This window comes from Microcaecilia unicolor, chromosome 11 (assembly GCF_901765095.1).
Source record: "Microcaecilia unicolor chromosome 11, aMicUni1.1, whole genome shotgun sequence".
Taxonomy (NCBI): domain Eukaryota; kingdom Metazoa; phylum Chordata; class Amphibia; order Gymnophiona; family Siphonopidae; genus Microcaecilia; species Microcaecilia unicolor.
Window position 1 is genome coordinate 187,460,977 of NC_044041.1, and position 25,199 is coordinate 187,486,175.

The 25,199-nt window shown below is 47.5% G+C and overlaps 1 protein-coding gene across 1 annotated transcript in view; it reads left to right on the forward strand.

Annotated features, from left to right (window-relative positions):
• The window catches only part of SDC3 (syndecan 3), a 311,472-nt gene that overhangs the window by 116,534 nt on the left and 169,739 nt on the right, over positions 1 to 25,199 (forward strand). Inside the window, exon 2 of the mRNA XM_030218519.1 lies at positions 3 to 83. Coding sequence (XP_030074379.1) covers positions 3 to 83 — 81 coding nt within the window. The remainder of the gene's footprint in view (positions 1 to 2; positions 84 to 25,199) is intronic.

Here is a 25,199-nt window from a genome sequence, read left to right on the forward strand (position 1 = left end):
AGATTGAAGCCCAGCGGAGCGCCAGGAGATGGGGACAGGGGCCCATCGCTGCCGGGATGGATGGCTGGGAAAGGAGTTACCAGGTGAGCTTTCTCTTTCTTGAATCCCACTTTTATCTGCAATCGTATATGCTCTGTTCATGAAATATGTTAATCCATTACTGATCTATGCAGATGTTTGGGTCTGAAAACGAGAGCCAGGCAGATGTGGCGTGGGACAACACCTTCTATTGACCCACCAAGATTTTCTGTTCAACTGTTGTATAAGAACACCTCTAAAGGTTTTCTTTATGCAGCAACACTCTGCAGTGTACCTTTGGGAAACTGAATCTTTGCACATTTACATATTTTGGAGATACAGACCCTAAGACAACTTATTTATTTAGATTTTGCTCACACCTTTTTCAGTAGTAGCTCAAGGTGAGTTACATGCAGGTACACTGGATATTTCTCTGTCCCAGGAGGGCTCACAATCTAAGTTTGCACCTGAGGCAATGGAGGGTTAAGTGACTTGCCCAAGATCTCAAGGAGCAGCAGCAGGATTTGAACCAGCCACCTCTGGATTGCAAGACCGATGCTCTAACCACTAGGCCACTCCGCCACTTGAGTCTTCAGTGAAGGGCAGGGTTTGTCTTCACGTCATCCATATGGTGCTTGCTTGCCATTATGCTCTCTTTTGACTGTATTTGTTTATGGAAAATATTTGTATTAGATTAACCAAGTTGATGCATACGCAAATCCAAGGGGGATATCCTCATTCACCGGTTGATTGACATGGAAAGGATACCTCTCCCAGGACATACATGTGGCATCAACTAGTCTATAGCATTGATCGCTCTCATTCTTCATTAACATTTGCTGTGTGTGGTTTGACATTAAGGAGTTGTAGTAGGGTTTTGTATGACTATGCTCTTCCCCATATGTGCTCTGGTATCTCTTGTTTCGATGTCATTTGGGTGTGTCTTAAGGACAGTGGCATTGCAAGGACTTTCCCTTCCCTCTTCTTTTCCTGCTAACTTTTGATTTAACATTTCCTAAGCATTTTCGCTGCTTCTAGGCTCTCGTTCCTTTCTCTCCTGCCATCTCTTCTAGGGTGGGAGGAGATACAAAATGTTCTTGCAAGCCCACAACTCCGACATACAGTAAGAGGTACCATGCAGAAAAGAGACATTAATAATTGGTCATAAAGGTCTTATGAATTTCACCATCTATGATACTGATTTTTGGCATTTGATTGTATTTTGATAGTCTTAAGATTTTTATTTAATACTTCTGCAGTGAAAATCATGGCATGTAGATGGATTACATGATCAGCTTTAAGCAAACTTGTGAATCCTGAATTTTTACAATATGGTCTGTTTTAAGAGCAAACACTAGGTTTTTGGGGATTCTGAAAGCGATTCTGAAAGCTGTTCATGGTACCAGAGAGATTGCAAATTGAGGGAGAACTCTCCAGAGACCAGGATGGTGAGTTGTGGAGGTACCTAGACGTGTCCAACTTGATGAGTGGCTAATGAGATAGCTTAGCTTGATAAGAGCTCCTGGCTTTTGGTGGAAGCTCACATTTTGTGTTGGGCCTACAGGGCAGTCCATGAGGTCAAAATGTACTTCCTACCAGAGAGAACGGATCCGTTAACATTACTGCTCTTTAGTAGCACAAAAATGGATGTTGCCAACAACAATGAGGAACGGTTGATAAAATAAACCAAGAAACAGAGAAATGTAGAAAATGACAACTCTGCCCATCCACACCAAGCTCTTCAGTCCCTTTCTGTCCCTTAGAGATCTGTACTTGTCCTGTGTTGTCTGGAATTCAGGTTAAGGTTGCAAGATGAACAACTTTTGATCACTCCTCCATTAACATGGGCTTGAAATATGTCAACACACGGTAGGTCTTTGTGCAGGTCCCACAGTGTAGAGACCTCATTGCCCATTGACCTTCGGAGGCTGATGGAGCTCCTGAACTTTCAGAAGGAAGTTAAATCTTAATTTGTTTTCTTTGAGGAAGCTTTTAAATAGTACTGGTAAGATGCTTGAATTTAACGATGATGTTGTTTTAGGAATGTTTTGGTGTTTTGGATTTGTTCCTCTTGTGTATGTCGTTTGATTTTATGCAATTGTATTACGTATGCACAGTATTAGGTTATGTATTTATTGGAACCTGCTGAGACGTGGAGGGGCATAATTGAACGAAAACGTCTATCTCCATGGGCGTTTATCTCCGAGAACGGGTCCGTGAAGGGGCGGCCCGAACCGTATTTTCGAAAAAAATAGACGTCCATGTTTTATTCGACAATTTGTGAGCTGGGCGTTTTTGTTTTTCAGTGATAAAGGAAAATGAAAGCGCCCAGCTCAAAAACGAATAAATCCAAGGCATTTGTTCGTGGAAGGGGCCAGGATTCGTAGTGCACTGGTCCCCCTCACATGCCAGGACACCAACAAAAAAAAAGGTAAAAGAGCTCCCAGGTGCATAGCACCCTTCCCTTGTGTGTTGAGCCCCCCAAATCCCCCTCAAAACCCACTGCCCACAAGTCTACACCATTACTATAGCCCTAAGGGGTGAAGGGGGGCACCTACATGTGGGTACAGTGGGTTTGGGGGGGTTGGACGACTAAGCATTAAGCAGCACAATTGTAACAGGTGGGGGGGATGGGCCTGGGTCCACCTGCCTGAAGTCCACTGCACCCCCTAACAACTGCTCCAGGGACCTGCATACTGCTGCCAGGGAGGTGGGTATGACATTTGAGGGTGAAAATAAAAAGTTGTGAAACATCATTTTTTGTGGTGGGAGGGGATTAGTGACCACTGGGGGAGTCAGGGGAGGTCATCCCCGATTCCCTCTGGTGGTAATCTGGTCATTTAGGGCACTTTCTGGGGCCTTATTCGTGAAAAAACAGGGTCCAGGAAAAGTGCCCTAAATTCTAGCTACAAACGCATACTTTTTTTCCATTATCGGCGAAAGGCGCCCATCTCTCCTCGGCCGATAACCACGCCCCAGTTCCACCTTCGCCACGCCTCCAACACGCCCCCGTCAACTTTGTACGCTTCCGCGATGGAGTGCAGTTGAAAACGTCCAAAATCGGCTTTCCATTATACCGATTTATTTGTTTTTGTGAGATAAACGTCTATCTCCCGATTTGGGTCGAAATCTAGGCGTTTTTCTCTTTCAATTATAAGGTGGATAGTAACCTAGTAACATAGTAGATGACTGCAGAAAAAGACCTGCACGGTCCATCCAGTCTGCCCAACAAGATAAACTCATATGTGCTACTTTTTGTGTATACCTTACCTTGATTTGTACCTGTCCTTTTCAGGGCACAGACCGTATAAGTCTGCCCAGCACTATCCCCACCTCCCAACCACCAGTCCCGCCTCCCACCACCGGCACTGGCACAGACCGTATAAGTCTGCCCAGCACCATCCCCACCTCCCAACCACCAGTCCCGCCTCCCACCACCGGCACTGGCACAGACCGTATAAGTCTGCCCTGCACCATCCCCGCCTCCCGCCACCGGCTCTGCCACCCAATCTCGGCTAAGCTCCTTAGGATCCATTCCTTCTGAGACCTTTGGACCTTTCTGAGACCTTTGGATGAGTGAGCTATAAATGATTTTAAACAAATGAACAAACATTACTAGATAGAGCAATAAACCACTTTGAATTCTGAGCACCAGCACCCTTCTTTGGTTAGGTCATTTCATGTGGTGATTACTGCAGTTGAGGTTATGGGTACCATATCAGAGCTGCGTATTCCGCTATATTTACAACAAGCAGTCGGGCAGATGGTTACCTGTGAGACTCATTTTCAAAGCACATAGATTTACAAAGTTCCATAGGTTGTTACGTAACTTTGTAAGCCTAAGTGCTTTGAAAATACACCTTTGTGAGGCCTAGACACATTTTGGCAGTGCAGTGTGGTGTGACAGTCAAAAGAGCTGATATTAACAGAGTTTGGTTTTTGTTAGCTGAGCATCACACATCTTTTTAATTCAAGAGACTTGATAATAAAATGAGCTGCATTGTACAGGTGATGGCAGGTGTTCACGTGTTAATAAATGAACAATAAAAGACTTTAGCAGTCGGATTCTTTTGTAATAATCTTATGCTTTAGTTTCTTGGAGGCAGATATTCAGATCGCAGGAGGGAGGTCGGCGATCAGCCCAGATATTCAATGCCGGGCCATTTCCGGTGACCGGCATTGAATATCTGGTTTATTTTTGGCCAAACCGACCAAGTCGATATTCGAAGACGGCCGGTTAAGTTTAAACCTGCCAAAGATATTCCAGCTATTTAAGCGGCTCGATGTGGCCACTTACAATTTGCCGGCTATGTGCTGTATATTGGGGGCTAGCCAGCTATATCGCACGATATATCCCACTCAAGGAACGTATCACCTTTAAAGTATGCACCTTAGTCCACAAAATCATCCACGGTGAAGCCCCGGCATACATGTCTGATTTAATAGACCTGCCACCCAGAAACGCTAAAAGATCATCCCGAACTTTCCTCAATCTCCACTTCCCTAACTGCAAAGGCATAAAATACAAAGTACTACACGCATCAACCTTCTCTTATATGAGCACGCAACTCTGGAACACACTACCACGCAACCTGAAAACGATCTACGAATTAACCGACTTCCGCAAATGATTGAAGACTTATCTCTTTGAGAAAATTTACTGCAAGGATCAAAACACATGAAGTCCACACACACTAACAGAAATGCATCAATACACCCTCTTCTGAATTCTCTTACCCCGTATTTTCTCCACAATTAATACTCCACCCACATATAAAATTGTTATACTATAAGGTTTTCGTGCTATTGTTCTATCGCCCTATCTTTTCCCCATTGTAACATTCCATTGTTTCTACGCTCCAAATGATGTTTTGACTTGACTTTGTCTTCCCATAACTCCTCATAATGTAACCCATAATCGTACTGTAACACATTGTATTTCCATCATTCACAATGTATTGTAAGCCACACTGAGCCCGCAAATAGGTGGGAAAATGTGGGATACAAATGCAATAAAATAAATAAATAAAAATAAAGATACAGCCGGTTATCTCCTAGCCGCTAACTGGGAATATTCAACGGGGAATTGCTGTCCTCCATTCCTGGCTGGTTAAATGGTTTTGACTATCTGGTGGTGGTGGGGGGGGGGGGGGGGGGGGAGGGGTAGGATGCTTGGTTTTCCTTCGTAGTGTACTAGGGGCTAGGTTTATATCGTTTTTCCTTTTGTTGCTTAGCTAACATCCTTTCTGGCTGTGAAAGAGGGAGAAGGGTACTGAATCGTGTCACCAAATCCCCGAGGTTTTCTTTGCTTAACATATTTCTCACCGTACACATTTTAATGCAGGTGAAACAGCTGGCTCCCGAACAGCACAGGATTGCAGCGTGTTTCCACAGGTGTAGTACTGAATTAGGTCATTTCTCCAGCGCACTTGGTGGTGCTTCGTTGAATTGAATGCAATGAAGAAAACATTCAAATTCATTTGTCTAGGTAACCAAGCAGTATGTAAAAGGTAGGAACACGGTTCCATAGAGTGAACACCGAAAGGAATTAAGAGCACACGAGGGGAAGAGGTGAAATACTGGGTTTAACCACTGCCCAAAAGATTACACGCACTGTTGGGGTGGAAGAAAAGGTAACCTAGAAGGGCATTTTCGATATGACGTCTAAGACCAACTTTAAGCTCAAGTGGGGAACATAGCTATTTTCAAAATGAAAAACATGTATCTTTTTTTTTTTTCCCGAAAATAGCTATTGGCTAGATGTTTTGGTGCTCTGTGCATTCATCTTTTTGGTCCATTATCAAAAAAACCCAAAATATCCAAGTGAAGCACGCACAAAGTCAAGCCTTTGGGATGTAGAAGGAGCCAGTATTCTTATAGACTGGCCACACAGACATCCCAGGAGAGCAATGGAGAACCCTAGGGAGCACTGCAGTGGACTTCAAATAAATGTTCCCAGGAACACATCTCACCGTTGCTCCCTTATCTTGTCTGCTGAGCCCCCCAAAACCCACTACCCTCAACTGTACACCACTACAATAGCCCTTATGGGTGAAGGGGGCACCGATATGTGGGTCTAGTAGGTTTCTGGTGAATGTTGGAGGGCTCACAGTTTCCACCACAAGTGTAACAGGTAAGGGAAGGTATAGGAATGGGTTTACCTGTCTGCAATGCACTGCACCCACCACTAGACTACTCCAGGGACCTGCATTTTGCTGTGATGGACCTGAGTATAACATCTGAGGCTGGCATTTAATGTTTTTAATCACAATGTTAGGGTTGGGAGGGGGTTAGTGACCACTGGGGGAGTAAGGGAGGTCATCTAGTCATTTATGGCACTTTTTGTGGCCTATTCATTAATAAAACTGGTCTAGACCAAAACATCCAACCTATAGCCCTGGATGTTTTTGTTTTGTTCCATTATGGCAGAAAAACGTCCAAGTGTTAGGAATGCCCAGATCCCACCCCTGACACACCCCCTTGTAATTTGAACACACTTCAGACGGACTTCATAAAAAAAGTCTAAAAATTGTTTTTGAAAATGCCAATTTGGATGTTTTTTTGTGAGAAAAACGTCCACGTACAGATTCATTCCACTTTTTGTACGTTTTTCTCTTTCGTAAATGAGCCCCATAGTAACATAGTTGATGACGTTCAGATAAAAGACTTGCACGGTCCATCCAGTCTGCCCTATAAGATAAACTCATAGCACATGGTATGATGTGATCTAAGGTATACATAATTGATCTTGATCTGTCCTTGCCGTTTTCGGGGCACAGATCGAAGAAGTCTGCCTGGCACTTATTCCCCAGCTCCTGGAGTTGCTGTCGAAACCCACTCCAGCCAGTGGCATACCAAGGGTGGGGTGGTGGGGGTGATCCGCCCTGGGCACATGCTGCAATGGGATGCTCCCTCTGACAGTACTTCCTGTTCTGGGGCAGGGAACTGGCAGAGCCAACTGCCGTGCGACTGCTCCCTGCACCCCCAGGAGCTAAGAGCGATGTGCCAGGGGCGTGTGATTTGCGGGGGTGCAGCGATGGGCTGGGGAAGCACAGCGGCCATCCGTCCCGGGTGTCAGCCGACCTAAGGACACCACTGACTAGCCCATCTATGTCTGTGTAGGAATAATCAGGGCACAGACCATAGAAGTCTAGCCTTATTTCCCAATTACCAAAATTACCGTTTAAGCACCACAACTTCCTAATTTTTTTCCGTATAGGAATCTTTTGTGCTTATTCCATGCATTTTTGAATTCCATTGAATTCTGTTTGAATTCTGAAAGACAATCACGCCTCTGCTGATTTGGCCATGTCATAGTAACATAGTAACATAGTAGATGACGGCAGGAAAAGACCTGCATGGTCCATCCAGTCTGCCCAACAAGATAAACTCATATGTGCTACTTTTTGTGTATACCTTACCTTGATTTGTATCTGCCATTTTCAGGGCACAGACCGTATAAGTCTGCCCAGCACTATCCCCGCCTCCCAACCACCAGCCCTGCCTCCCACCACCGGCTGTGGCACAGACAGTATAAGTCTGCCCCCGCCTCCCAACCACCAGCCCCGCCTCCCACCACCGGCTCTGGCATAGACCGTATAAGTCTGTCCAGCACTATCCCCTCCTCCCACCACCGGCTCTGGCACAGACCGTATAAGTCTGCCCAGCACTATCCCCGCCTCCCAACCAGCAGCCCCGCCTCCCAACCACCGGCTCTGGCACAGACCGTATAAGTCTGCCCAGCACTATCTCTGTCTCCCACCACCAGCTCTAGCACAGACCGTATAAGTCTGCCCAGCACTATCCCCTCCTCCCACCACCGGCTCTGGCACAGACCGTATAAGTCTGCCCAGCACTATCCCTGTCTCCCACCACCAGCCCTGCCTCCCAACCACCAGCTCTGGCACAGACCGTATAAGTCTGCCCAGCACTATCCCTGTCTCCCACCACCGGCTCTGACACAGACCGTATAAGTCTGCCCAGCACTATCCCCGCCTCCCACCACCAGCCCTGCCTCCCAACCACCAGCTCTGGCACAGACCGTATAAGTCTGCCCAGCACTATCCCCTCCTCCCACCACTGGCTCTGGCACAGACCGTATAAGTCTGCCCAGCACTATCCCTGTCTCCCACCACCAGCTCTAGCACAGACCGTATAAGTCTGCCCAGCACTATCCCCTCCTCCCACCACCGGCTCTGGCACAGACCGTATAAGTCTGCCCAGCACTATCCCCGCCTCCCACCACCAGCCCTGCCTCCCAACCACCAGCTCTGGCACAGACCGTATGTCTGCCCAGCACTATCCCCGCCTCCCAACCACCAGCCCCGCCTCCCGATCTTGACTAAGCTCCTGAGGATCCATTCCTTCTGCACAGGATTCCTTTATGCTTATCCCACGCATGTTTTAATTCCGTTACCGTTTTCATTTCCACCACCTCCCGCGGGAGGGCATTCCAAGCATCCACCACTCTCTCCGTGAAAAAATACTTCCTGACATTTTTCTTGAGTCTGCCCCCCTTCAATCTCATTTCATGTCCTCTCGTTCTACCACCTTCCCATCTCCGGAAAAGGTTCGTTTGTCTGGAGAATGGAGGCATCAAGACAACAAAGAAGGTTACTTCAGTGGTGCCGACCACCTGGCTGGAAGGTTGCAAAAAGTGCTCTGTGAAAGACCTGACATAGAGAAATGTAAGGAGAAGCAAAACAGCTCCACCTCTGCATGGATGATTTTACGGCAGCTGTTCAGGACCCACCGCATGGGAAATACTCACTACAGACACACTCGCTATGGTCGTCACAGCACCGTGGCTACTTTAACAACTGGCTCCCAAAATGTGGGCTTGGGCCCCCTGCTGAATTATCTTTTACTTTGCTGGTAGGGATGCTGAGCCCGCACAAAGGGAGGGAGGAGAGAGAGGCAAGTGTTGCTCCCCCCGGCCACCCCTGGCCCTTCCAACTGCAGAGCTGGCTACGTCCGGAGAAAGAGCCTGTTGTTAAAAATTTACCAGCACACCCCTTTGTATAGGGTAGTAAAGAGCAATTTGAAGACCTGTAAAATTTACACACCATAAAAAATCCTTCCCGTGAAATCAAGCAACGTCTTCGGTGTAACACAGGAGCGCGTCAGGCTCTGCTTTCTTCAGGAATAGGTGAAGACATAATTATACCTTCGAGGAAAAGACTGGGAACTTACCGTAATACATTTATAATAATCAGAACAGCTGCAACAGCATTTTTCAGTAATTACTCTTAGAATGCTAATTTCATTTCTTTAGGCCTGTCACCTGGTTTTCCTGGCAACAGCCTAATTGAAGAATAATAGCGTAAGGCAGAAGTCTTCAGAATCTGATCATAAGAACATAAGAAGAGCCAACCGTACTGGGTCAGACCAAAGGTCCAGGTAGCCCAGTATCCCATTTCCAGCAGTGGCCAATCCAGGTCACATGTGCCTGGTAGAAACCCAGTTAGTAACAACATGCTACCAATCCCAGTGCAAGCAGTGGCTTCCCCATGTCTGTCTCAATAGCAGACTATCCTGCTTATAATCGAACAAGAAAAACGCCCAAGTTCCGACCTAAATCGGGAGATGGACGTTTATCGCACAAAAACGAATAACACGGTATAATCGAAAGCCGAACTTGGACGTTTTCAACTGCACTCCATCGCGGAAGCGTTTAAAAGTTGACGGGGGCGTGTCGGAGGCGTGGTGAAGGCGGGACTGGGGCATGGTTATCACCCGAACATAGATGGGCGCCTTTCGCCGATAATGGAAAAAAAGTATGCGTTTGTAGCTAGAATTTAGGGCACTTTTCCTGGACCCTGTTTTTTCACGAATAAGGCCCCAAAAAGTGCCCTAAATGACCAGATTACCACCAGAGGGAATCGGGGATGACCTCCCCTGACTCCCCCAGTGGTCACTAATCCCCTCCCACCACAAAAAATGATGTTTCACAACTTTTTATTTTCACCCTCAAATGTCATACCCACCTCCCTGGCAGCAGTATGCAGGTCCCTGGAGCAGTTGTTAGGGGGTGCAGTGGACTTCAGGCAGGTGGACCCAGGCCCATCCCCCCCCTACCTGTTACAATTGTGCTGCTTAATGCTTAGTCGTCCAACCCCCCCCCCCCAAACCCACTGTACCCACATGTAGATGCCCCCTTCACCCCTTAGGGCTATAGGAATGGTGTAGACTTGTGGGCAGTGGGTTTTGAGGGGGATTTGGGGGGCTCAACACACAAGGGAAGGGTGCTATGCACCTGGGAGCTCTTTTACATTTTTTTTTGTTTTTGTAAAAGTGCCCCCTAGGGTGCCCGGTTGGTGTCCTGGCATGTGAGGGGGATCAGTGCACTACGAATCCTGGCCCCTCCCACGAACAAATGCCTTGGATTTATTTGTTTTTGAGCCAGGCGCTTTCATTTTCCATTATCGCTGAAAAGCAAAAATGCCCAGCTCACAAATTGTCGAATAAAACATAGACGTCTATTTTTTTTGAAAATACGGTTCGGTCCGCCCCTTCACGGACCCGTTCTCGGAGATAAACGCCCATGGAGATAGACGTTTTCGTTCGATTATGCCCCTCCATGGATTTTTCTTCCAGGAACTTGTCCAGACCTTTCTTAAACCCAGATATGCTAACCGCTGTTACCACATCCTCCAGCTTAACTATTCTTTGAGTGAAAAAAAAATAACTTCTTCCTATTTGTTTTAAAAATATTTCAATTTAACTTTGAGTGTCCCATGATCTTTGTACTTTTGGAACGAGTAGAAAATCGGTTTACTTCAACTCTTTCTACACCACTCAGGATTTTGGAGGCCTCAGTCATATTTCCCGTCATCCGTCTCTTTTCCAAGCTGAAGAGCCCTAACCTCTTTAGCCTTTCCTCATACGGGAGGAGTTCCGTCTCCTTTCCCATTTTGGTCGCTCTTCTTTGAACCTTTTCTAATTCCACTATGTCTTTTTTGAGATACGGTGACCAGAATTGAATGCAGTACTCAAGGTGAGGTCGCACCATGGAACGATGCAGAGGCATTATAGCATTTTCGGTCTTACACAAATGGAAAACCTAAGACTTCATATATTAAGGTGGGGGAGGGGCGTAACGCTGAATAGCTGCTCCAAACACACTGGACACAGGCACAAGGCAAGCCAGCCAAGGGCCAGACCCAGATCAGGAGCAGAGTTGAACGACATGGCCAAGAGCCCCGCTCAGGGAGGGGCAGAAATGAACGTTAAGGGGTCCAAGCAGACGATAGGCCAGGCATAAACATTCCTAATGGGAACCCCAGAATGGGGATCTTCAGCCATGTCTTGAGGGTCACTTACCTGGGAAAGGGGGATCATGCAGGAACTTCAGGGGCAGCAACTTGATAACCTGTTTTAAGTGATCCTCCTTGTTCTACCTTTGCAAGAATTAAAAAAAAATAGAGAAGAAAAAGCCTGACCTTATGCGCTGTGCCATGGTGTTTGAGTCACCTTCTAACTTGTATTTTATTTTTCCTATTTGATAAGTTTAGGGTATGGATTTGAGGTATAAGATATGAGAAGAGGGTAACGGTTAGGAAGGTTGGAATAAACTTTAGGGGCCCTTTTACAGAGCAGCGGTAAGCCCAACCCGGGCTCACCGCTTGCTCTCTCGGGACTACCGCCGGCCCAACGCGGCCGCCAGTGGTAGTACCACCCCGAATGTGTGCCATTTCCGGGGAAAAAAAGACCCCCCCCCCCTGGAAATGGCTTCCGTGGCGTAACCCGACAGTAATCGGGCATTCCGCGCGCTGCCCCGGTTACCACTGGGTTAGCACGGGAGCCCTTATCAACAGCTCAATGGGTGCTGGGGGCTTTTTTTTTACGTGCTGTGGTAAAAATGGGCCTGGCACGCAGGAAGAACTGCTGCCACCGCCATCTTGGGGCCCATTTTCTCGCAGCTGGGTAAAACGGACCCAAGGTGACTAATTTAAAAAAGGTGCACATGAGGTCAGAGAGATGGTTAACTATTATCTCAGCTAGGGTAGGAGCGGCTAAACATGTCCTGCTGCAGTATGTGCAGCCCGTGTCACTCCTTGTGTGTGTGAGTGAGATTAACATAAAGGCAGAGGCAGGGCCGTGCCAACCCAGTAAGCGAGGTAAGCATGGCAGGAGGGTGCCGACTTCTGGAGGGCGCCGCCGCACCATGCTTACCCTCGCGCCGGCGCCCCGTATAAGAGGCTTGGGGAACCCAACCGTAACCTTCCCCTTGCTGCTACCCCCCTGCCCCGCCCCCCAAACGTGGGGCTGCCTGGCACTGCAGCCAAGCAGCTCTCGGAGGTTTCCTTTGATCCTTCCCACCCTCAGCTGAGCTTCCCGATGACAATCCTCCTCTCTCCGTCTCCCCCCGCCCCCCGGCGCATGTTTATCTGTTTTACTTACTGGCAGCGAGTGGCGACGGCAGTGATGACGAAGAAAGCAATGCGGGCTCCTCCAGCTTCTCCCTTCCCTTCCCTCACACGTGTCCCGCCTTCTGCGATGACGTATTTCCTGTTTCCGCGAGGGCGGGATACTGTGTGACAGAAGAGAAGGGAGAAGCTGGAGGAGCCCGCAGTGCTTTCTTCATCGGGAAGCTCAGCTGAGGGCGGGAAGGATCGGAGGGTAGGGGCGTAGACTAATAGGCTGCAGGGGGGCGCCAGAAACCCTAGGCCCGGCCCTGGGCAGAAGTTTTGAAATATCATGATCTGGAGACACCATCGTTCGGGGGCATGTTTTTCGAAGTCCTGTCTTCAGGTGGCTTGAGTTGTCAATGCACGAACATTACCTACTGCTGTTGCTCATCCCTAAAATACATTAAACATATCCTGATGCTTCTGCACTTACCCAGAGTGTAATGAAGTGGAAATGAAGTCCTGGGAGAATGCTGTTTCTATAAATGATGAGTTTAAAGTTTAAAGGGGGATTATATCATGTGTGAATCAGTCAGGCTGCTGGATCAAGGGTGATTAGTTCCTTCTGCTGTTGTGTGGAAGGTGGAGAATTTAGCAGCGATAAGCTCTCCTCTTCCTCCTTTCACTGTTCCAGGTTGCATCACCACCAGAAATGCCATAATTACAGCACTTCATTCAGATCTTGCATTAATGTTCTGCAGGTGAAAAGATGTTTTATTCTTGTAGTATGAATCGCAGTATGTAGGCGCTCACAGAAGCCCAGTCCCTGCCCCTCTTATGCAGGAGGAATGCATTACCAAGGCCATGGCCGGTCCTAGGGTCTCTGGTGCCCCCCTGCAGACTATGGGTTGGCGCCCCCCCCCCCCCCCCCAGCATCTCCTTTCTCTCTTCTCCCACCCTGCCCGTGTCCAACGATTCTCCTTCACCCCCATCCCCCTCCCATTTATGGCCACCTGCCCGTCTTCTTCTCCCCCCAACACCCCCCTTTTTCTTCTCGCCACCCTGCGTGGTTTAAGCCTTTTTTAATTTACCTCCGTCTCAGCGGCCGCGTCATTTCAAAGCCCTGCCCGTCTCTAGCCTTCCCTCCCTTCGTGAGTTCGTTCCCTCAGAGTCCCACCCTTGAGGAAATGACGTCAGAGGGCGGGACTCTGCGGGAACGAACTCACGAAGGGAGGGAAGGCTAGAGACGGGCAGGGCTTTGAAATGATGCGGCCGCTGGGACGGAGGTAAATAAAAGATTTAAACCGCCAAGGGCGGCGCGGTATGGCAGCGCAGCTTGCCGGGTTTGACCGGCCTTGACCAAGGCTGAACTGTCATGACTTCAGTGACGTTGACCTCAGGCTACCACAGCCCACTGCAAGTTGCCACCAGCTGGGAGATTCTGTTTTTCTAAATTATAGAGCAAATTGAGATGTGAGGGACTCTGTGAATCTTGAATACGGTCTCCCCAATGACACTACACACACGAGGCCATTCCCCCACATGCGTGCGTGGGGTGTCATTGGAGACACTTTGAGGCATATTTTCAAAGCTCTTAGACTTGCAAAGTTACATGGGGGGCGTTTTCATTACGATGTCTAAGTCCAACTTTGGATGTTTTGCTAAAAACGTTCAAAATTCAAATGGAGACTATAGCCATTTTCAAAACAGAAAAACATTTATCTTTTTTTTTTTTTTTAAATGGCTGGATGTTTTTGTTTTGTTCCATTGTGGCAGAAAAATGCCCGTGTTAGGAATGTCCTTAATATGCCCCTGACATGCCCCCTTGTGATTTGAACACACTTCTGATGGACTTCATACTAAAACGTCTAAAAATTGGATGTTTTTGTGAGAAAAACCTCCAAATGCAGCTTTGGACATTTTTCTCTTTTGAAAATGAGCCCCGTGGAGGGGCATAATCGAACGTGAACGCCCAACTCCATGGGCGTCTATCTCCGAGAACGGGTATGTGAAGGGGCGGGACAAACCGTATTTGTGGAAAAAATGGGCTTCCATCTTTTTTCTGATAATACGGTTTGTGCCAGCCAAATGCATCGAATTTGTGTGGATTTGAGCTGGGCGGTTTCGTTTTTCAGCGATAATGGAAGCTGAAGGCGTCCAGCTCAAAAATGACCAAATCCAAGGCATTGGGTAGTGGGAAGGGTCAGGATTCGTAGTGCACTGGTCCCCCTCACATGCCAGGACACCAACCGGGCACCCTAGGGGGCACTTGTAACAGTTAAAAAAAAAACGTTAACTACCTCTGAAGTCCATAGCTCCCTTCCCTTGGGTGCTGAGCCCCCCAAATCCCCCCCAAAACCCACTGCTCACAACTCTACACCATTACCATAGCACTTATGGCTGAAGGGGGGCACCTAGATGTGGGTACAGTGCGTTTTGGGGGCGGTTTGGAGGGCTCCCATTTTCCACCACAAGTGTAACAGGTGGGGGGGGGAATGGGCCTGGGTCCACCTGGCTGAAGTCCACTGCACCCACTAACAACTGCTCCAGGGACCTGCATACTGCTGTGATGGAGCTGGGTATGACATTTGAGGCTGGCATACAGACTGGAAAAAAAGTTTTTAAAGTTGTTTTTTTTGGGTGGGAGGGGGTTAGTGACCACTGGGGGAGTCAGAGGTGGTCATCCCCGATTCCCTCCGGTGGTCATCTGGTCTACTACTACTACTACTACTACTTAGCATTTCTATAGCGCTACAAGGGTTACGCAGCGCTGTACAAGTCATTTAGGGCACTTTTTTGGGACTTGTTCGTGAAAAAAAAGTGACCCAAATTCGCGCTAAAAACGCCTTTCTTTTTTCGATTATCGGCTGAGGACGCCCATCTCTCCTCGGCTGATAAACACGCCCCAGTCCCGCCTTCACCACGCCTCCGACACGCCCCCGTCAACTTCGCCCGTTTCCGCAACAGATTGCAGTTGAAGACGCCCAAAATCGGCTTTTGATTATACCGATTTGGGCGCCCACGGGAGAAAGGCGCCAATCTCCCGATTTGGGTGGAAATATGGGCGTTTTTCTCTTTCGAAAATAAGGCGGATAGTAACCTATGGAACTTTGTAAGTCTAAGTGCTTTGAAAATGAGCCTTAATAGCTGGTAGTGACTGTCTTTCTCCCTCCCCCCAATCCCAAGATTTAAAGGGTGTTGCAAGAGAGCAGCTGAAGGAACCCAGAAATAGGAACTTTAGTATGAAAAAAGAGGAACTTAAATGTGAAATGCTAAGTGTATGCAGCGAGAAAGCTTATTACTCACCAAAAGACCTCAGAAACTGCTGCTCAGTGCACAATAAGTGGGATTTTTTTGTAATGACAGAACTAGATTGTTCAAAGTAGCACCTAGTCTTTTACTTGGCATGGTTGCTTTCTCTTTTGGTTTGATTCCTGGTTCTCCCTTTTTATCACAACATCATCATTAAAATTTTTTTTTTTCTTTTGGTACTTATTTGGGAAAATGTGCTTTTTATTACTCTTTGTTGTAAAATACAGATCTTCCCTGATTCTAATCTCCATTTCTTGACACTGTGTTCACACTTTGCACATTTTCGGGTGACACTTGTTGGTTCCTGAGAAGGATCAGCACCTCCCCCTGTGATTTTACTTTGTTGCCTGATTCAAAGCAGGAGACACTTAAAGAAACTTTAAATACGCAGCGTATCCTCGGGAGTTAAATAAGAATCATGGCCAAAAAAGAATGTACTAGATCCTTTTCCTTGCATTTATCTGTCAAATATAATTATTACTTATTTGGATCCACAGAATCTTAGCGGAGATTGGGTGGCGATGCCGGTGATTGGGAAGCGAAACCGGTGCTGGGCAGACTTCTATGGTCTACGCCCTGATCGAGACTGAATAGATACGGATGGGCTTGAGTGTAAATTTTAAGGTGTTTCGACGTTAGCTTCAGAACTTTTAGTAAAGGAAGAGTGCTGGGCAGACTTTTACGGTCTGTGCCCTGAGAAAGGCAAGGACAAATCAAACTCGGGTATACATATAAAGTATCGCATACCATGTAAAATGAGTTTATCTTGTTGGGCAGACTGAATGGACCGTACAGGTCTTTATCTGCCGTCATTTGCTATGTTACTATCAGGCTTATTTTCGAAAATGATCACCGGCGATCTTCCGACATAAATCGGGAGATGGCTGGCGATCTCTGAAAAGCAGCGAAATCGGTATAAATGAAAGCGGCTTTTTTGACACCATCGCCGCTTTCCCGTCGCCGCGCCGGTGAAAGTTCAAGGGGTCGTGTCGGCGGCGGGCATGGGCATGACTACCAGATGGCCGGCTTTCACGGATAGTGATTAAAAAAAAAAGCGGCATTAAGCAGTATTTCACCAGGTTTACTTGGTCCTTTTATTTTCACTACCAAGCCTCAAAAAGGTGCCCCAACTCACCAGATGACCACCGGAGGGAATGGGGGATGACCTCCCCGTAGTCCCCCAGTGGTCACCAACCTCCTCCCACACTAAAAAAGTAAAAATAAAAACCTTTTTTTACCAGCCTGTATGCCAGCCTCAAATGTCATGCCCAGCTCCCTGACAGCAGTATGCAAGTCCCTGGAGCAGTTTTTAATGGGTGCAGTGCACGTCAGGCAGGCAGACCCAGGTCCATCCCCCCCCTACCTATTACGCTTGTGGTGCTAAGTGTTGAGCCCTCCAAACCCCCCCAAAACCCACTGTACCCACATGTAGGTGCCCCCCTTCACCCATAAGGGCTTTGGTAATGGTGTAGAGTTGTGGGGAGTGGGTTTGGGGGGATTTGGGGGGCTCAGCACCCAAGGTAAGGGAGATATGCACCTGGGAGCTATTTGTGTATTTTTTGTAACATTTTTAGAAGTGCCCCCTAGGGTGCCCAGTTGGTGTCCTGGCATGTCAGGGGGACCATTGCACTACAAATGCTGGCTCCTCCCATGACCAAAATGCCTTGGATTTCGCCGGGTTTGAAATGGCCAACATTTTTTCCATTATTGCTGAAAAACAAAACCGGCGATCTCAAACCTGGCGAACTCTGGCATTTGGCCGGGCTAAACCGTATTATCGAAAAAAAAAGATGGCCGGCCATCTTTTTCGATAATACGGTTCCAGCCAGCTGTTGCGCCGCCACCAAAATAGATCGCCGGCGACGTTCGATTATGCCCCTCCACGTTGCTATTCTTATACTATCAAGAGGGAGACATGGGATCTCCTTTAGCAATGGACAAGACTTCTCTAGGATGGTTAATGCTTAAAAAATGTATTTTTTTGTTCTGTTTTCTATGAGGGAAATATAAGTGCGGAAACTCCATTGGTCATGAAGAAAACAGGATTCTTTGCAGGCTGTGACTGGTTTACTCAGAGATGTTACAATGAGCTTTTGAGACCACACAGATCTCCACATCTGAAGAAGGAGACTGTGTGGTCTCGAAAAGTCACGTTCAACATCCATCCTCTACTTCTTATGTTAAGTTTAATGGTGTATCTCAGCATCCTGTGATCTAGGGATGAGAAAAGAGCAAAATGGGAACAGTCTTAACCTGCTTTTGGAATCGGTAAATGGAGTAGGTTTATTTTTTTTTAATGAGACAGAGCTTTAGACTAAAGAAAAAATATTGAGGCTTTTTTACTAAAGCACATTAGGCAATTGATGTGTGACTTAGTGTATGTTAACTGCTACTGCGCAAGTGCGGTAGGTGGTTTTGCGTTATTTTAACAGCGCATTCCAATTTGTGCATTAGTAGCATTTGGTTGTCAGGGAGTGGTAACTAGGCAGGGCATGGGTAGGAGAGGGTGTGAAGAAGAGCAAATTGTAAGTAGCGCGTGACATATACCTAAGAGATGGTCGACCTAAATGTTGAGACCGTCGACCTTAGAGATGGGCGACCTCGGTTTTCGCCGATAATGGAAACCGAGGACGCCCATCTCAGAAACGACCAAATCCAAGCTATTTGGTCATGGGAGCAGCCAGCATTCCTAGTGCACTGGTCTCCCTCACATGCCAGGACAACAACCGGGCACACTAGGGGGCACTGCAGTGGACTTCACAAATTGCTCCCAGGTGCATAGCTCCCTTACCTTGGGTGCTAAGCCCCCCCAACCCCCCCCCCCCCAAACCCACTCCTCACAACTGTACAACACTACCATAGCCCTTAGGGATGAAGGGGGGCAGTTAGATGTGGGTACAGTGGGTTTGTGTGGGTTTTGGAGGGCTCACATTTACCACCACAAGTGTAACAGGTAAGGGGGGGTGGGCCTGTGTGCGCCTGCCTGAAGTGCACTGCACCCACTAAAAACTGTTCCAGGGACCTGCATACTGCTGTGATGGAGCTGGGTATGACATGAGGCTGGCATAGAGGCTGGAAGAAATGTTTTTTGGGGGGTGGGGGGTGGAAGGGGGTTGGTGACCACTGGGGGAGTAAGGGGAGGTCACCCCCGATTTCCCTCCAGTGGTCACCTGGTCAGTTTGGACACCTTTTTGAGGCATGGTTGTGAAAAAAAATGGACCAAGTAAAGTCGACCAAATGCTCGTCAGTGACGCCCTTCTTTTTTCCATTATTGGCCGAGGACGCCCATCTCTTAAGCACGCCTCAGTCCCACCTTTGCTACACCTCCGACACGCCCTCGGGAACTTTGGTCGTCACCGCGATGGAAAGCAGTTGGGGACGCCCAAAATCGGCTTTCGATTATGACGATTTCTGCGACTCTGAGAGAAGGACGCCCATCTCCCGATTTGTGTCGAAAGATGGGCACCCTTCTCTTTCCAAAATGCCCCTGATAGGGTGTTAACACTTGCTACGTGAAATGCTCCCTTGATTGCAGCACAAAAGCTCCACGCTGCTTTATAATTCAGAGGGAGCGCAATTAACCAGCCAGTAATTTCTGCAGTTAACAACAGACCTGCACCACTCTGGAGAGGCTCTTTGATCTAGTTGATTAGTCTTGATCTTAAACCACCCAAAATAGTTATGAAAGATTTAAAAAAAAACAAAAAAAACATGCTGTATGTTCATGTTGTTAAATGATGACCTAGTGATCCATATTTTATTTTTATTTATTTATTTATTGTATTTGTATCCCACGTTTTCCCACCTATTTGCAGGCTCAATGTGGCTTACAAAGTCCCGTTATGGCATTGTCATTACAGGATATCAGATACAGTAGGTGATGTACAAAGATTAGATAAGGGGAGAAAAGAAAAGAGTTAGGTGGATCAGGATTGTTGGGTAAATATAGAAGGTAGACTTTCTTAACCGGGTTGGGTTGGCGACGTAATTTAGTAAGGCTGTAGGTTTTCTTTGTAGGCCTTGTTGAAGAGAGACGTCTTCAGAGATTTACGAAAGTTGGTTATTTCGTCAATAGTTTTCAAGTCAGTAGGTAATGCATTCCACAGCTGCGTGCTCATGTACGGCCCCTCTATCCTGTATTTTATTTTCATTAGCAAGCTGTGGGAAATTGGGTTGCATTCTGAGCTCAGGCTCCTGCTCCTCTCACTAGCCAGGGCTGGGAAGGTTCCTGAGGTAGAATTTACAGACACTGAAGAGGTGGAGAGGCAGGGAAAACGTGTCACTACGGGGTCCTTTTTTCTAAGGTGTGCTGAAAAGTGGCCTGCGGTATAGTAGATGCATGTTTTGGGCGTGCAGAGAATTATTTTTTTAGTGCACCTACAAAAAATGCATCTTTATTATTATTATTTTTTTTTTTTTTAACAAAAATGGACGTGCGGCGAAATGAAAATTGCCGCACGTCCATTTTGGGTCTGAGACCTTACCGCAAACCATTCACCTAGCGGTAAGGTCTCACGCAGTAACTGGGTGGTAATGGTCTATGTACGTCAAATGCCACTTGATGCGCATAGCTGCCGCGTGCCAGAAAATAAAAAAATATTTTTCGGGCACACGTAGCGGACGCGCGCCAAAATTGAAATTACCGCAAGGGCCACGTGGTAACTGGGCGGTAACGTCAATTTGGCGTGCGTTGGCATGCGTAGGCGCCTACACGGCTTAACAAAAAGGCCCCTACGCTTGTAGAGGCTGATGAGGCCAGTGCTGAGAATGGGTCACTGTACTCTTGTCTCTGTTTGTGAGAAAAATGAAACCTGACTAAAAGTAGGATTGCCAAGTAGATCCAGATTAGCACGATAGGGTTGATCTAATCATGTTTTATCCTATTGCTTGCAGGGACTTGTAGTTATGATTTCCCTATTGTATTCCACTAATCTTAACTGTTGACCTACTCACCCTCTTCCTCTTCCTTTGAGTTTGCTTCACATCAGGGAGCTGTAATGGGCAGCCTTTCTCTGGCACTGTGGTGACCTCTAGTGGCTGAATGCAGTGGTGTAGCCAAAGGTGGGCCCGGGTGGGCCTAGGCCCACCCACTTTGAGCTCAGGCACACCCAGTAGCAGCACACCTGTGATGTGGCTGACAGGGATCTCCAAGCCCCACCAGCTGAAAACTCCCAACTCCCTCCTGCATACCTTGTAAATAGCAGATCTTTGCCTGTGGCGACTGATACATACTGCTCGCACCGGCCCCACAGCCTTTCCTCTGATGTATTCCCGCTTATGCGGAAACAGGAAGTTGCATCAGAGGGAAGGCTGTGGGGCCAACATGAGCAGTTGCTGCTCGCTGCCAGTGAAAATCTGCTATTTAAAATCTATGCGGGGGGGGGGGGGGGGGGGGGGGGGGGGGATGTTTGAGAGACCACATGGCATGCAGGCGAGAGAAGGAGATACCAAATCACTTGCGGGACAAGGCGGAGTTCTTCTGCCCAGCCATCTTGGGCCCAGGCCCACCCAAAATTGGGTGTCTGGCTATGCTCATGGCTGGATGGCACAGCTCTCTCCTACCAGGGCAAATAGCTGGAAAGGGAAGACACCATGACAGAAAATGGTAGCCAGCTTGGGATTTAGAGCAGCCCAAGGCAACAGGTCATAGACGAAGTGAAAACTGTCAATCACTCTGCTGAAGAGAACCATTTTCTGTGTGGTGAGGAAAACAAAGGTCGACTATTATATATTCATAGTTTATGGTGTTAGTAATAAGAAACAAGGAAAGAATTTATTTGGCTGTGAAGGATCAACCCTAATACATAGTAACATAGTAGATGACGGCAGAAAAAGACCTGCACGGTCCATCCAGTCTGCCCAACAAGATAAACTCACATGTGCCATTTTTTGTGTATACCTTACCTTGATTTGTACCTGTCTTTTTCAGGGCACAGACCGTATAAGTCTGCCCAGCACTATCTCCGCCCCCCAACCACCCGCCCCGCCTCCCACCACCGGCTCTGGCACAGACTGTATAAGTCTGCCCAGCACTATCCCCGCCTCCCAACCACCAGCCTCGCCTCCCACCCCCGGCTCTGGCACAGACCGTATAAGTCTGCCCAGCACTATCCCCGCCTCCCAACCACCAGCCCCGCCTCCCACCACCGGCTCTGGCACAGACCGTATAAGTCTGCTCAGCACTATCCCCGCCTCCCAACCACCAGCCCCGCCTCCCACCACCGGCTCTGGCACAGACCGTATAAGTCTGCCCAGCACTATCCCCGCCTCCCAACCACCAGCCCCGCCTCCCACCACCGGCTCTGGCACAGACCGTATAAGTCTGCCCCAGCACTATCCCCACCTCCCAACCACCAGCCCTGTCTCCCACCTCCGGCTAAGCTTCTGGGGGCTATTCTGGGGCAATTCTATAAGCTGGTGCCTGGTTTATTTTCCCATTATTCCCAAAATAGCTATTATTCCAGAAGCATTAGCTTTTGCACAGAGGATTTGATTTTCAGTCTTGCTGGTGATCTCTAAAGATAAAAGTAGCAGCCATAAGCTCTGACAGAGGTAAAATAATCTCTTTTTTTTTAAATTTGATACTCATGTTTGTGATGTAAGAATTCTGAACGGAGTGAATCATCTACATCCAAAATCGAGATCTTCAGTACCATAATAGGATTTATATTTAGTACTGGCACATTGCTGGCTTTTTGAGCTGTTGCCCAAAGTATGTGAATTTATTCTGTGAATCTAAACATGCCCCTTAATGGTTGTATCTTCAGCACGAAGTGCTAGGACAGCTCAAGCCTTGAAAACAAGCACATAAGCACCGCCATACTGGGAAAAGACCAAGGGTCCATCAAGCCCAGCATCCTGTCTCTGACAGCGGCCAATCCAGGCTTCAAGAACCTGGCAACCCTCTCCCCCCCAAAAAAAAAAAATTAATAATGTTCAGTGGACTTTTCCTTCAGGAATCTGTCCAAACCCCCCTTAAACTCCGTAAGGCCAGCCGCTGCCACCACATTCTCCGGCAACGAGTTCCAGAGTCTAACTACACGCTGAGTAAAGAAAAACTTTCTCCTGTTTGTTTTAAATCGACCATATTCTAGCTTCATCTTGTGTCCCCTGGTTCTATTATTGTTTGAAAGTGTAAACAGACGCTTCACATCTTTCCGCTCTACTCCGCTCATTATTTTGTAGACTTCTATCATATCATCCCTCAGTAACATATAGTAACATAGTAGATGACGGCAGAAAAAGACCTGCATGGTCCATCTAGTCTGCCCAAGATAAATTCATATCTTGAATTTGTACCTGTCTTTTTCCAGGGCACAGACCGTATAAGTCTGCCCAGCAGTATTTCCCGCCTCCCAACCACCAGTCCCGTCTCCCATCACCGGCTCTGGTACAGACCGTATAAGTGTGCCCTCCCCTATCCTAGCCTCCCAACCACCAACCCCTCTTCCCCCCACCTGCTCCGCCACCCAATTTCAGCTAAGCTTCTGAGGATCCATTCCTGCTGCACAGGATTCCTTTATGCATATCCCACGCATGTTTGAATTCCGTTACCATTTTCATCTCCACCACCTCCCGCGGGAGGGCATTCCAAGCATCCACCACCCTCTCCGTGAAAAAATACTTCCTGACATCTTTTTTGAGTCTGCCCCCCTTCAATCTCATTTCACGACATTGTATAACGATGAATCATAATATATCTGATTTGAGATGCTTTGCGATAGACCAGGTTAAGGACACAATAAGGGGAGAGGACCAGGTTAAAAAACTTTACCAACTTAAACAACGTTGGATTAATAGGTTACACACGATTGAACCACAGGGTTTAAATGCCGCTATTGATTTGACCATTGAAGGACCGATATGGAAACATCCTGGCACTTCATGCCCTATTTATGCTCAATCTCTAACCAACTGCATAAGAGGGTCTTATGCAGCGTTTGAGAAGGAGAATGTCTTTAGGGGGCTCATGCCTCGTCTTTTTCAACAGATAACCCAGCCTTCTAGTTTTCTGCAGATTTTCTCCTATCTGTGTTTTACCCAAATTTGTGCAGCTGTAAATAAAAAAACAACTGCTTTATCGGAACATCAAAACATGAAGGGTTTTCGGTCAACCAAGTGGCGGATTTTAACAAACTACACAGATTTTTATGTAGTGTTTAATGGTCCCAACCAGAGCAAATTTAGAGCTTCAGAGAAGAACTTGTGCTTGATAGGTGTAATGATATGTTCTTGAAGTAAATGTGAAATCTTGTCGTCTGACTTAGAAATTTATTTTTTATTTATTTATTTTTGTTACATTTGTACCCTGCGCTTTCCCACTCATGGCAGGCTCAATGCGGCTTACATGGGGCAATGGAGGGTTAAGTGACTTGCCCAGAGTCACAAGGAGCTGCCTGTGCCTGAAGTGGGAATCCAACTCAGTTCCCCAGGACCAAAGTCCACCACCCCAACCACTAGGCCACTCCTCCACTGTTGCTACTATTTGAGATTCTACATGGAATGTTGCTATTCCACTAGCAACATTCCATGTAGAAGTCGGCCCTTGCAGATCACCAACGTGGCCGCGCAGGCTTCTGCTTCTGTGAGTCTGACGTCCTGCACGTACGTGCAGGACGTCAGACTCACAGAAACAGAAGCCTGCGCAGTCTTCTACATGGAATGTTGCTAGTGGAATAGCAACATTCCATGTAGAATCTCCAATAGTATCTATTTTATTTCTGTTACATTTGTACCCTGCGCTTTCCCACTCATGGCAGGCTCAATGCGGCATACATGGGGCAATGGAGGGTTAAGTGACTTGCCCAGAGTCACAAGGAGCTGCCTATGCCTGAAGTGGGAATTGAACTCAGTTCCTCAGTTCCCCAGGACCAAAGTCTACCACCCTAACCACTAGGCCACTCCTCCACTGTTGCTACTATTTGAGATTCTACATGGAATGTTACTATTCCAATAGCAACATTCCATGTAGAAGTCGGCCCTTGCAGATCACCAATGTGGCCGCGCAGGCTTCTGCTTCTGTGAGTCAGACGTGCAGGACGTCAGACTCACAGAAGCAGAAGCCTGCGCAGCCTTCTACATGGAATGTTGCTAGTGGAATAGCAACATTCCATGTAGAATCTCCAATAGTAGCAACATTCCATCTAGAACCTCCAATAGTATCTATTTTATTTTTGTTACATTTGTACCCTGCGCTTTCCCACTCATGGCCAGTGGCGTAGCCAAGGGTGGGCCCACCCAATAGCAGCACACCTATGATGTGGCTGGGAGGGATCCCCAAGCCCCACCAGCCAAAAACTCCCAATGACTGTCCCTCCTGCATACCTTGTAAATAGCAGATCTTCGCCTGCACTGAGCAGCGACTGATACATATTGCTCGCACTGTCCACACAGCCTTCCCTCTGATGTATTCCCGCCTATGTGGAAACAGGAAGTTGCATCAGAAGGAAGGCTGTGGGGCCAACATGAGCAGTGTGTATTAGTTGCTGCTGGTGAAAATCTGCTATTTAAAAGGTATGC